We start from the raw sequence: 14,476 nt of genomic DNA, 5'->3' as shown, positions 1-14,476 counted from the left end.
GTACACTTCCTTTATCCAGCAACAGCCCTGCTCATAAATACTACCTGACCAGCAGTCCTGTTTCCGGTGCTGTCTACCTATCCGATACCAGCAGTAGGAAGGTATTCAAGGTCAAGTCTCTGAGTGCTGTGAAAGATGTTGCTAAGAACCTGGAGCTGGTGGCAGGGACAGGAGACCAGTGTCTGCCCTATGATGATACACGCTGTGGGGATGGCGGAAAAGCTGTGGAGGCTACACTCACCAACCCTAGAGGTACAACATGGTCACTACAACCTCAGAACCTCAATAATACCTTCAGAGTACGTTTGTGGCCTCGGTGTATTCTTCCGAAAGACATTGACTACTACAGGCAGTATGTTGAAAAGAAAGATCTGAGTTAGGAGACTGACCAATAGATTTACATTCTCAATCCCAGGCTCACATTACCGTTAATTTATATGCACAGAAGCAACACAGAAAGAAGAGAAACTGAGACGCTATTGTGAACCTGGGAGGAAAAAATTGAAATCTGCAGTAATGTACATTTCAATTTTCGCTCCCAGGTTCTTAAACAGCTAGCAGTACAGGTTTCAGCTGTGAAAAGTTTTGTACAAATTGTAAAAAGTCCACACAAAAAAATAAAAAACATGGGCATTTTGGCTTTTTTGCAATATTGTGGAAACCATTAATCATCAGAAGAGATGTTAGTTTTTTTGTCCTCTGCCAAGTTGGTAATATGAGTCACCATGCTCCCTGTGCCTGCATGTTGCATCTGATCAGGGAAGAGTACATATTTGTTCATCTGAAAATATGAGATTGTGTTGTTTTTGTCAGGCTCTTGCCTACTGTAATGTACATAGTGTTTGTATGTTAGAAGTCATTCAATGTTTTTGTTGTTGAATTAGTACCAGCATTCTCTACATACTGTAGTTTGTGAATTATTGAGGCGTTCGTTCTTACATTAATATTTAGTTAAGAGTCAGTTATGGGTTGTTTTCCAAGCAGTCACATTCATAGCTAAATCGTGTATCTTCTTTTCTTCTTACATCCGTCCAACAGGCATCACCGTCGACAAGTATGGTGTCATCTTCTTTGTGGATGGTACCATGATTCGCCGAATTGATCAGAACGGCATCATCTCCACTCTGTTGGGATTTAATGATCTGACTTCTGCCCGACCCCTGAGCTGTGACTCTGTGATGGACATCTCCCAGGTATGGCCCTTTCCCCCTTACCCCGCCTACTCCTGCTCTAGAGTCTAGACCACTATGAGGGCCAACGTCCTATCCTCTGATCTACTGGCATTGCCAGCTGGCTCTGCTGTTGCAGCTGGGAGCTCTGGAGGAAACTGATTGGACATGCCTTGTTCCGGAGGCTCAGACCAGGGTTTGCAGCAAGGGCGTGGGCTGAGACTGAGGGTGGGGTTGGGGTTGGGACCTGATGTTACTAGGGCAAAATGAGGTTGTTTCCCTAGGGGTTGCTTTCAACCCAGATGTGGAATAGCATTGGCCTATAACTGGGGGGAGATGAGAAATCTGACCTTTAACCTTGCGGGCCAACCACTTCTACACATGCATACACATGTTGTACATTCACAGATACTCATACACACACAGGGCAGACTGCCTACCACACCAGACACGTCCCCCAGGCAAGGGCACTGTGTTGAGGTCACTTCACCCTCTGGCTTAGTGAGTTCCCCATAGAGATTACAAAACCTAGATTTTATGTCACATTTCATCAGCCACGCACCATACGCTTGGCTCTCCCCTATATATTATTTGAACATATTATTTTATATGTAGGTGCATATTCATATTTAATTCATTGCCTATTATTTGTCATCAAAACAACCTCTTGTGGTGGTTTTATGTATCATGAGCTCAAATTAAAGCACAATGCACAATCTTTATTGTACGAAAATGAGAGATCAAGAATAAATCATTCTACTCTTATCCTTGTATAAATGTAAAAAATATTAAATTAAATGACATTTTTGACATATTATGTTAATGAAATTCTACAAAGCTTGATGTCAATCCATGTCTATGTTAGCCAGTATGGGTCATTTGTGACTGCCAGAAAACTGTCCCAGGGGGCCTCAGCTGCCAATACTGTGGAGCTGTATTTGTGTGACGGGATGTAGTCACAGGAGAGAGCTGCCAGCTGCCCACTGCAGGCCCTCAGGGACCCCCACCCAACCCTTACTACTGTACCTCCCACCCCATGCTTCTCTATCAGTCTCCACAAGCCCCTCATGGATGCCTGCCACCTCAGCTACATTGCAGAGGAGATCCAGGCAGACTGACTGCCGGTCCACAACCATGACAAATCGTACAAGTGCTGCCAGGGACTCTCAGACAGTAAAAAGCATCCATTAAAAATTCATCCACAGCATACAGCTCCTACTTCAAACACTACTCAGCCCCTTACTTACTTACGGCATAGTCTCACTGTAGAGGGCTCATCACTGATAGAGCTCTCTACTTTGTCACCGACTTTCATCAACTAAAGTTTCAAGATTTCTCTCTCCCTCTCCTCACTGAGGGTCACTGATGTCTTAAAAATTATCTTTGGTATTTGCAGTACCGTCCAGGAAATGGTCTTCTTTGTGTGCTATGGAACATGATTCATCCTGTGACCTCTATGTGTTTTTTAAGCCAGGCAATTCTTTGCCTTCCACACATTAACCGTTGGTTTTCCTGGACATTTTTCACAAGGTTAATGGGATGACCTCAGTGAGAGATCTTTTTTTATGTGGTTTTTTAAAGGCATGCGGTCTTCCATTTTTAAGTTTATGTTTGAAAATAGCATAGAGATATGTCTGAAACACTTGTACTGTATATAGGGAAACCATGTCTTGGAATGGGATTACGTTTTGCACATCTTCACTTGAAGGGTGTTAGGAACTTCAGAAAGCTTTATCATGACTGCGCTGACATTGATGTGCAGTTAAAATCTGAAAGGTTCTTCAAACCGAATATGGGATAGGTTTAGACAGGCATCACATTGATAAAAGGGGGTTGTAGCAGAGGGATTGCTTATGGAAAATGGGCTATTGTAATACAAGTGAGCTTACAAACAAAAATAGATGTGCTTTTGAGGGGGAGAAAAATCCATGGCTACCTCTGATGGCTGATGTGCCCTGCTAAGCTGTGCCATGGGCGGGAGAGCCAGCGCTACTGACAGCTGCCCCAGTGCAGGCAGGACGGCGAGGGTGTGATTGGGTTACAGCATGTGGGACGGGAGCTCGAGAAATATCCCCTCATCACTCAAAGCGGCGTGAAAACCCCCTGACAACAGGCTCCCTCGAGCCACTCCACACTCAGGCTCATAAAATATTAAACCACCAGTGTTGACAAGGAATATGTTTTAAAGAATTCAAAATCCCCCCCCTTAGTTTCCCAAGTAAATGTGTTTTCTGCTCTCTGAAAGACAACGTGTATCCACTGCCAGTCTCATGTTTGTTGTGCGTAGCCAAAGGTACTTTTTATTATATAAACCGACTCGGTTTGGGAGAAATGGTGGGAGGTTTTCAGGACATGGGGCCTTGTGGAAACATCAGCCATCAGCTTGGGCAAACAAGAATGCTGTGAAAAACGGATGTTATGGGGAGAAACCTAGGACCAGTCAGGACTGAGACATAATAAAAAGAATGATTGAACTGATGGTCACCTGGAATCAGCTGTCAATAGCTAACTACTGACGGCAAATTGCCTACGATTTAGAAAATGAGGAATACTGAATGTTTAAACAGGTTTGGTTTAGATCAATGTTATGTATTGTATACTCTAGAAAGGGGTTTCCTGGAATCAGCTGCTCAAACATACATTGAGTGTTCTATTTTATGTTTGTAGAGCTCTGTTTTTATTGAAGGCCAGAGGCCTTTAGAATGCAGAGTTGCTCCTCTTGTGAAGTGGAATTTATTGTGGCAACCTCAACTTTTTCACATTTATCAGTGGGAATGTATTTCCCGGAGGCTGTTTTAATCCACCAGTCAGCAATTTGAAGTTTTTATTTGATTTTTTGCTGATGTATTGTTTAACTATTGTCAGCTGAAGGTTACACACTCCATGCCCAAACAGTATCTTCCTCCTCTGAGATTCAGCCTAGTTATGAACTCACAGCAGTGTGCCCTGATGTGCTAGTTCATCCTAAATGACTGCATGTTGTGTGATGATTTTGTGCAGTTAAATTGAATATGGATTTCTGTTTTACAAAACCAAAATGCAGAGCCATTAATTCCATGTTATCATAAAACGTGATACTTAGGGAATTGCTCCCCAATCAATTTTGTGGACAGGGGTCTGTGAACTTGCATCATCATGCCCCTATGAAAGATTAGTGAACCATAGTAATTGCAAGGTAATTCCATCCCCTTCCTACTTCCCGGCTGTAAGACGAGGTATCCAAATCAATGCTAATTCTGGCTCATGTAAAAGCTGTCCATCATCCAAACTAGTCCTTGTATTTTCCAGTAAATTAAGACCAGGTTTTAATCAGTCTCTCTTGTTGCTGCTCCAAGGCTGCTATTGAAATATGACACTTCATATTATGTTCCTAAGAGATCTTGGGGGAAACTGGGTTTGTAAGTGCAGAGGGAGTTCGTGAATTGGATGAATCCAATAGTACTTGTTAAAATCTAGATGCATTATCTGCAGAACAATAAGTCATAATTTGGGGATGTAACCAGGACTTTTATCTGCTAAATGTGCTTAATTTTGTCCTCATGGACTTTACCTCCTGCTGTCTTTTTGTTATTACTAAATTAATAACCCAAAGCAAAAAAAGAGATCCACTTTGCCAGGTTGACGGATGCCCAAGTCCAGTCTTTCAGTATCCAGAGTGTGCATTATCTATGGCTGTATAATGGTTTGGGTTCATCTGATCATTTATTTGGATCTCCTCTTCTTTTTTGTTTCCTATACTCCTCTTATCAAGTTCAATCTCAGAAATCTTGTTTTGGTGTTTTTAACAGTGTTCTTACTGCTATTTTCCTTCTTATCAGATAAGAATCTTTTCAAAAATTGTTTTCCTTGCAAGGCCATGCTAGGAGAGAGCTTGATAGTTTTCTGTACAATATCTAATGTTTTGAAAAGTGTTTTCAATTACTCTTGCCTGGAGGGTTTTTCCCCACAGATAATGTTAGGATTTGGTAGATCAAATGTGCCCGCTTTGTTTCTGACCCTTCTATCTCTCTGGTCTGCTTTCCCACAGGTGCGTCTAGAGTGGCCTACAGATCTATCCGTTAGCCCCATGGACAACTCCCTCTATGTGCTAGATAACAATGTGGTGCTCCAGATCTCTGAGAACCACCAGGTGCGCATTGTGGCAGGCCGTCCCATGCACTGCCAGGTGCCGGGCATTGACCACTTCCTGATGAGCAAAGTGGCCATCCATGCCACCCTGGAGTCCGCCAACGCCCTCGCCGTCTCCCACAACGGCATTCTCTACATCTCGGAGTCAGATGAGAAGAAGATCAATCGTGTACGGCAGGTGTCCACCAATGGAGAGATCTCTCTGGTGGCAGGAGCCCCCAGCGGATGCGACTGCAAGAATGACGCCAACTGTGACTGTTACTCCGGGGACGATGGCTACGCCAAAGATGCCAAATTGAACGCACCTTCTTCGCTAGCCGTGTCATCCGACGGGGAGCTGTTCATTGCCGACCTGGGCAACATCCGCATCCGTTATGTACGCAGGAACAAGCCGTACCTGAACCCTCTTAGCATGTATGAGGTGTCGTCCCCCATCAATGACGAGCTCTATCTGTTTGATTCTAATGGGAGCCATATCTACACGCAGAGTCTGACCACTGGAGACCACCTGTTTAATCTTACATACTCTGGAGAAGGAGACCTAAGCTCCATCACTGACAAAAACAAGAACATAGTGACCCTCAGGAGAGACACAACTGGCATGCCTCTATGGCTCATGGTGCCTGATGGACAGACCTTCTGGTTCACAATTGGAACCAATAATGCCCTCAAAAGCATTGCTGCACAGGGTCAAGAACTGGCTGTGATGACTTACCATGGAAGTTCAGGGCTGCTAGCAACAAAGAGTAATGAAAATGGATGGACAACGTTCTACGAGTAAGTAACATTTTGTTTAAAATACAATTATGAGAAGTTGCTCACAAACATTACTGTAACACCACTGCAAGCCAAGTGGATCCAATTATAGATAATGGCTTTGCCACAACTCTGGATTGAAATCGAATTTATAGTGGGGCCTATAAATCCCAAACACTGTTTACTGAAAGTAATTATAAGGGGAAATGTTACAACTACGCATATGTTGATGTATTGAAGTTTGCAGGTACACAAAGTCTCTTTGGGCTAATGTGTTAGATATTCAGAATCCAGGAAATTCATATTTAGACCTGTTGTCGACAGTCGATTGCAGTTAAATATTTTTTCACGAGTCATGGTCACATGCCTGGAGCTCACTGTCACTCAAAACGCCACACCCTTTAATGTCTTTGATGAGTGTGTCAAACAATGTACGTTTTTTGGGACTGGCTGTTCATATATCCGTTCCAGCTCACTTGTGGAATATCACACCCTGATATATCTTCCATTTATCAATTCAATCTTAGCAGATATTTAACAACAACAATTAGGGTAAAAAGACCTTGCTAAGGTATTTGTACGTGCTAGCATCCACCTACACTACTGGAAGGGTGTATAAGCCTGAGGCTGAAACAGTCCTGACTTGTGCAGTTCTGTCTCTGAGTCATTTCCTTTGAAATTATTTTCAAATGGCTCATAAAATTATCCCATTGGAACACAACTCTCTGTTGGACTCAGAGAAGAAGATACATTAGCAGTAAATCTGTTTAATAAAAAAGCTTTTCCGGCAAATATGTAATCCATAGTGGAGACACAGTGCTCTGCCCTTAAAATGTATGTAGTGGATAGACATGACATTAAATAAATGTGGTGGTTATTTGCGTGCAACGGCAATATATGGTAAAAAAAAAACTAATCAGGGAATGCAACAGAGATTTTATTCTACCATGGAAGCAATGATATGTTCAATAGTCTCTACTTTTGCTTCTGTATTTTTGGCAACAAACAAACAGAAATAAATGGCATATCAAGAACACAATAATTAACATAAAACATTTAATTTCCTGTCTTTCTCTCAAAATAAGATTATGACTTCACATTTCCCCGCCAGCACATTTATTCCATGTTTCGTTTAGGCCCAATAAAGGGACTCTTTGTTGTTTGTACATAATTCGCTTTCAAGGTCACTCTGCCTCCTGAGGGTCAAAGACATAATTGGCCTCCATTGGATATTAAAAAATACCACCATTTATCTTCGAACACACAGATGTGTGGCTGTTTTATGTTTTTATCGTACACACCAAACTGCCTGAATTGTTTCATGTTTATGTATGTTTTTCAGCCTATAGACGGAACATAATTTAGCATGGTCAAATACAGAAACAAAGCACAAAGAACACAGAAACACCTACTCCATGGTTTTAGTGCTATGCCCCATGTCAGCTTCCTGTGCCCTGACAGTAGCTGGATTTGGTGGTAACCTGTAACCATCTAATGTTTTTTTGTAATCATCAGCACTACAGTTTAACGATTGCTGTAAATTATTTTTTTTCTCTCACAGTACTGTGAAAGATGCTTAATTGCCAAACAGAATAGCCAATCTTGGTTCTGATGATGCTTATATTTAGTAGCAAAGCTCATCAAAATACACATTATGTATCCAGAATCTGTAGTACCCGATTCCAGATATGGGAAGAATTCAATCTGGCGAAGGCATTGTGATGCTTTGGCCAATGTTCTGCGAGGAAACCTTGGGTCCTGCCATTCATGTGGATGTTACTTTGACACATGTACCACCTACCTAAGCATACTATGTAGACCCTTTCATGGAAAAAATATTTCCTGATGGGAGTGGCATCTTACAGCAGGATAATTCACCCTGTCACAAAGCAAAAATGGTTCAGGAGTGGTTTGAGGAACACAACAACGAGTTCAAGGTGTTGAGTTGACCGCCAAATTTCCCAGATATCAATCCAATCGAGCATCTGTGGGATGTGCTGGACAAACAAGTCTGATCCATCGAGGCCCCACCTCACAACTTACAGGACTTAAAGGATCTGCTGCTAATGTCTTGGTGCCAGATACCACAGCACACATTCAGTGGGCTAGTGGAATCCATGCCTCAACGGGCCACGTCAGGGCTGTTTTGGTGGAAAAATGGGGACCTACACAATATTAGGCAGATGGTCATAATGCTATGGCTGATTGGTGTAAATCCCCTTGCCAGAACTCAACCTGGTTCCTCAAGTCTTCAATTTGAACTATAAAAATTGGGTAGTGTGGTTCACTGAGGGGTGAGAATGTGCAGTGTGCTGATGTTGATGTGCTGCCTGTGGTTGGGCCTCATCAGGAAAAGGTCAGAGTACTAGTGTTTGAAGTGTTTGTGATGCATTACAAATGGATTGTTGGAACATCCAAGGGGGGGGAAGCACAGCTTCTTTCCCCCTACCCAGCCCCTATAGACCCATTGGGCCCCTGGCCCACAACCCAAAGCCCTCAGGCATGGAGCCCCTAAAAATGCAGCCTCTTGCCCCTGTCTGCCCTCAAGCCTCCTGCCCCTGCCTACCCTCAAGCCTGGTCAGAGGAAGCTAATAGGCAGCTCAGTGTGAACATTCTGGAGCCAATAGATCTCAGCAGTGAAGCTTCAGGAATGAGCCTGGCTTCAAGCCCTGATTGAGATAGCTCTATTGAGAGCTGTTTGGGTCAGTGATCACGCTGGGGCATGCGACACTGCTCAGGAATTAGATTGGAGTCTGCAGGACTGGTCTTTGGTGAAAGCAGATATACATTTTGTGTCAGTTGAAATGAAGTAATGTGGCTGACATGAAGCTGTCCAATGAGAGGCAAATTAAACACTTGATTTCAACTGCATTTAAAAAATCGGTGTCGAAACATACTAAAGCCTGACAAAAATGTAATTTTATCTGTTTATGGTTAAATTTTAAGGTAAAAACGGTTTTCAGGTACCTTATCAGTATTACACAAACTCCTACTCGCCAGACAAAAATGTACCTATTTTGAATTTCCAAGCATAATACTGCAAGAAATGTATGAGAAAAATGTCCAAGAACATGTGCTCTTTAGATCAGATAACATTTATCTCTAGAAGGTGTTTTCTCTCCCAATTTGCTTTTGGATATTTGAGCCAAAAGAGTTAGAGAAATATCTGTAAACTTGTCCATGCCATATAATTTATTAGACTGCCTTATTATGGCAGGCAGCAACAGCGGCAAGGGCTCTCCAATCTGCATTCACAGCACAGAGAAAAGTCCTCATTCTAAGTAATGCACCATTCACTCACTCTTATGCTGGAGCACTGACAAGCTGAAAGATTTCAAATTGTTCCATGCTGATGTGCTCTCACGGCCAAATGAGACAATCTGGCCACTCATGTTCCTGGATGTGATGAACCGACTGATTTGCAAACGGTGGAAATGCTGCACCTCTCAAACCTTGCCTCTGAATCACTCTCTTCCAATGCTCATAATTCAAGACGGCATATTGAGATCAGTCGGTACTCCTAATCTTTTAGGATAATGAGCAAATGTCTACATCAGAAAAATGTTTATACTGTATCACTATATGCTCCAATATTCAGCACTATCAATGGTGTTTTCTTGCATCTCAAATGCAATCTTACATTCTGTATAAATGCTAATTGGGGGGGGAATAGATTTGTAGTGAATAACCTGTAACTCTATTGGCCTACATCCTTGCTTTTGCCTGCAGGTATGACAGTTATGGCCGCCTGACCAATGTGACTCACCCCACGGGTAGGATGAGCAGCTACCGCACGGACTCAGACAGCTCTGTCCGAGTCCAGACAGAGGGCTCCAATAAAGAGGACATCACGGTCACCACCAACCTATCAGCCTCCGGCACCTTCTACACTCTTCTGCAGGGTGAGTATCTGAACAGTATGCATGTTAATTATACATTTAAATGATGAAGTACAGAATTCAATATGAACTATATGAAGTCTTGTCACTTGCAGATATGAGTGTTTTTGAAGAAGTGGTTCAGTACTATTGGTGAATAAGCCTAATTAAGTCCTAATCTTGATGTATTATGATTGTATGTGAACAGTAGGCAGAGTAAATACAGTTTTTTTTCTTCAGTCCTGCCTCCCACTCACAGATCTGAAAGTCCATATTGATTTTATGTCTCTAAACTTGATCTATAAAAATGCAGTTTTGTCAGCCAAGAGGTCCTCTGTTTAGGAAATCCAATCAGTCAGGACTAGACAGAGAGTGCAAGGGGGGTCTCAGGCCCAAGCCTTGTATCCGTGAATTTTCTTGCATACTTGGGCATTTTGGTATCCTGTTTTGTGCCTGACCGACTGCTGCATCGATTACCAGTTGATAGCTTTGAACTCTCCAGCCCTGGTTCAATTTCGAAAAGAATGTAAAGATTTTTTCCTTACTAGCATTTGATTTGAAAGAGTCCTCCTCCCCCTCCACATTGATTGGATGACTCTCCTAGGGCAGAGTGAAAGGGGAGATGATAACCCCTGGTGGCTTCATGCGGCAGCGTGAAATGGTCAACTCACTGTGGTGACCTTGTGTTGGACATCTGCTGGCAAAAGGCACTGCGCCAGGCACGCCTCTGTTAATTAATTCACCATTGTCCGCTTTGTCAACTAACACGTCCATAATCACAGAACAGGTAGCACTCTCTTCTCTCACACGCGTATACTGTCAATGTAGATTCTGGCACACTTGGTTGTGTTGACTTTTATAGCGCACCTGGTGACTTGTGTATGTACGTGCATTCACCCTGAAACTGAAATTACAACTAAATGAGTTTGTGAATGAAAGGGGAATGTTTAGTGTAGGATTAAATCTCTGAGTCGTGGTGTCAGATGCACGTTTATAATGATGTAGATGGTCGAGAGATGGTTTCAACCAGATGTTCCACCCTTGACTAACAAAGATGTAAAAAGGCGGTTCTGAAATGTTGCACTTGTTCACACCTGACATACTCCACTGTAAATAGGCTAGATGTATGGTTTGATTGTTTTTCCATCCAACAAAATAAAGTAATTAGTGAACTGTCTGACAGGCCATTAATTCTCAACAGCTGTTAATGAGAGTCATATTCATCTTGGTCCCTGCCAGTGCTCTGATAGGAGGCTAGAAGAGGACATTCTCTGATGAATATATAAGAGGAGCTCTCAGGAAACATTATTCTCTGCTCTGGGTCTTGTGCTGCTAGTCACCTGGGGACAGTGACAGGAGCTCTGTGTGCTGTGTGGCCACAGGCAAGCTATCTGATTTTGATAGCTTCCACTCCCATCTCCTTTAGGCTACAGGAACAGCTGTAAAACTTCGCTTTATTGGTGCTGTGAAACCTCCCTCTATTTGTCTTTGTTGTCACAGAACAGCCATCCTCACACCTTTTGTGGTTAAATACTGCTTCTAAACGGGCTGTGGCTGCGCAGCCATTTTAGATCACAGCAATGATGATTAGGACGTTAGATATGATCAATTTATTGTGATTGGTTCTTGAACAAAATGTGTTTGTCTTAGAACACAACCCCAATCATACTTGTGTACATATGTTTAAACCTCAGATCAAGTCCGGAACAGTTATTACATTGGACTGGATGGCTCTCTACGTCTGGTGCTGGCCAATGGCATGGAGGTGTCCCTGCATACAGAGCCCCACCTGCTGGCCGGCACTGTCAACCCCACAGTCAGCAAGAGGAACGTCACCCTGGCCATCGACAATGGCCTCAATCTGGTGGAGTGGAGACAGAGGAAAGAGCAAGCCCGTGGTCAGGTCACCGTGTATGGACGCCGGCTTAGGGTAAGGCTTATTTAACAAACACACACACTCACAAATGAACAATCCCAAATCAGAAAGGAGGATTTATTTTCCTCTATATCATTTTTGGTATATTTTCATTGCAGCACCAAGATTGGGTTAGTGAGTCTAAGAGTCCCAGGGCAGTATATCTTTGAAAAAATTAATACAGTGACCAAGTTATTTGAAGTGTTGCACTGCAGACAACCTTAACTTTCACTAATAACATGGAGTGTTTAGCACAGTCCTGCAGAGATCAGAGAAGGTTGATGTTGTCACAGAGTGCCGCCATGCACCGGTGACCTGGGCCAGGTCATTAACCCTTATTTTGACAGGACTTTCTCCTTGCCTCTGTTCCATACCTGCCGCAGCAGCTTACAATACCTTCTAAGACGGTTGTGCACAGCACTCACACACACAAACACATACAGCACACACGCATAGAACCTCACACACGTTATGTATTTATGTTTTCTGAAAGAAAACAGTGAGGTCTTGTGAAAAGTAGTGTTATCTTAAATTTCAGCAACACAGTCAAACCTTTAGAGAGGCAATAACAGAACCAATCAATCTATGTGACCTAGTTGGCTAGCAGCCTCGGTAAGCTGGCCTTGCTGTGATAACGCTGTAGCACACAGAATATCTCCGAGACCCTATTTTTATAAGGATAAACACACTATTTCTTTGTAGAATGTGACGAATTACCAAACGTGAATTGAGCCTGAACCTAAATGTATTCACGGTAAATTTCATTGTTTTTGTCTCAGGTAAAGCAAACTAAATCTTTGGTTAAGATAGCTGAGTGTGGCTCTAGCTCTGGTTGGTGACATGGCTAATGGGAGGTGCCACTTTGTCTGTCATTGGCTGTTCATTTAATGGTCCTAACATCCCTTTGGAATGAAAGCCTCTAATGTATGTAACAGACAATGGCCTCAGGGGTGAGCTAGGAAATGGGAGCAGCCTAATGGGGAGAAGAGGGATGAGCTGGAATCATTGAGCGACCTTGAGTGGCATGTCAAGTGATATTACGTGGGTGGCTGGGTGAGTGTGTGGCGGGGTGGGGGAGGGCGGGGGGGATGCGTGAGAAAGAGCAAGGAGGGAGAGGGAAGGTGTGTGGGTCATTCTGGGTGTTTGTGCATGCATTGTTGTCAGGGTTGTGAATGTAAATCAACAAAAGCAAGGACATTGAGTGTCTGCATGTTCCTGTCTGAGCTTGTTTGTGAGTGTGTTTCTTTATATATATATTTGTGTGTGCTGGGTCCCTGTGTGTGTTGAAATGTGTATGCCACGTTCTGAAGCTAAAGGGGTGTTTGGTAGACGTTGCTTTAGCCCTTGCCTGCCACAGTGACATGTGCCGCTCGGGTCTTCCCTAGCCAGCAGGAGAGCTCATGATTTATGCTGCCAGGGCACCGAAATTCTGTTTCTCTCCATGGAAACGGGGCCGCCTGTCAGCTTGAGTAGTTTGTAAATGTAATAGGGAAATCTTTCTGGCTGCCACTCTGTGGAGCCTAGATCCTGAGCTGCTTCATCTGAACAGGGAAGCAGAGACAAAGCTTGTTCTGTCTGTACACAGCTTGTGGTATCACTGTGTTAGCTTTGCATTATCCCAACTGTGTCCTATACCGCTTTCCAATAACAGAGTCCACATATCTGTGCATGTTTGTTCAGAAACTGAGCAAATAAGATTATATTTCTTATCTCACCGGCAATGCGACCACAAGAACAATGCAATACATATGCCCAAGCTAATATTGAACATGAAAAACGTAGATTTGGACTTATTTTAATTGGACTACAAAATGATTGTGTAAATGTATTAAATTCTATAAAATATTTTTTTTTGATTATGGTAAGAGGTAATTAATGGTAATTAACTGAGGTTTTTGAAGGACATGTTTGATTACTCCCTAAAGATAATTAGGCTGATTTATGTTTTTGAAAGTTTGAATATAATATAAATATGCGTAAATTAAACATTTTAGCTGGACATGTGGATGTGAGGCGAATGCTTCCACCATCCGTGTCTCACCCCTTCTTGTTTAAGTCAGCATCCAATTTAAAACATTCCTCTTGAATGGGTTTCCATTCTCCAGAAGCCCAGAATATCTCTGCTGAAAACCATTGAACCAGATCTTGTTCATGAGGATCCCTGTCTCTCCCATTTTTTCCTATCCACCCACCTAATCAATCCCACTATGCAGATCACAACACACCATCTCTCCTGTTCTTTCCTGGGAACAGAACACTCATCTGCAAACAATAGGAGTTTCATGTTTTTGATCAGAGATGGTGGAAGTTACTACAAAAACCTTGAGTGTCTTCAAAATAACTTGTCATCTCTTGTATAGACGGATCCATCTGAATGTCAGATCAGCAAACAATGGCTAAATTGACTGTCTTGTTACAGTATCTTCCATTGAGGCTTGGGAAATTAGGAATGTCCCTTTTTAATTGTTTGGAGTCATTACTGTTGTTGCTTCAGCCTTTCAGGGAATTAATGATGCTATTCCTGTGCACACTCCTTTTTGATGTCAAATAATCCTCTCTATTAGGTATTGGAGACTTTAATTGGCCCCAGTGTAATTGTCCCTTCACAAAATAGAGACCTGAGCCAGCTC

General features: G+C 42.7%; 2 protein-coding genes across 2 annotated transcripts in view; one reads left to right on the top strand and one right to left on the bottom strand.

Annotated features, from left to right (window-relative positions):
- The window catches only part of lpar6a (lysophosphatidic acid receptor 6a), a 281,763-nt gene that overhangs the window by 204,343 nt on the left and 62,944 nt on the right, over positions 1-14,476 (bottom strand). The gene's annotated exons all lie outside the window — the stretch shown is intronic.
- tenm4 (teneurin transmembrane protein 4) overlaps positions 1-14,476 on the top strand; it is a 108,095-nt gene that overhangs the window by 81,176 nt on the left and 12,443 nt on the right. Inside the window, exons 25-29 of the mRNA XM_062472826.1 lie at positions 20-252; positions 1,039-1,193; positions 5,197-6,074; positions 9,783-9,955; positions 11,626-11,861. Of these exons, the coding sequence (XP_062328810.1) occupies positions 20-252; positions 1,039-1,193; positions 5,197-6,074; positions 9,783-9,955; positions 11,626-11,861 (1,675 nt within the window). The remainder of the gene's footprint in view (positions 1-19; positions 253-1,038; positions 1,194-5,196; positions 6,075-9,782; positions 9,956-11,625; positions 11,862-14,476) is intronic.

This window comes from Osmerus eperlanus, chromosome 11 (genome assembly GCF_963692335.1).
Source record: "Osmerus eperlanus chromosome 11, fOsmEpe2.1, whole genome shotgun sequence".
In the NCBI taxonomy this organism is placed as follows: domain Eukaryota; kingdom Metazoa; phylum Chordata; class Actinopteri; order Osmeriformes; family Osmeridae; genus Osmerus; species Osmerus eperlanus.
This window is presented reverse-complemented; position numbering and strand designations above follow the sequence as displayed.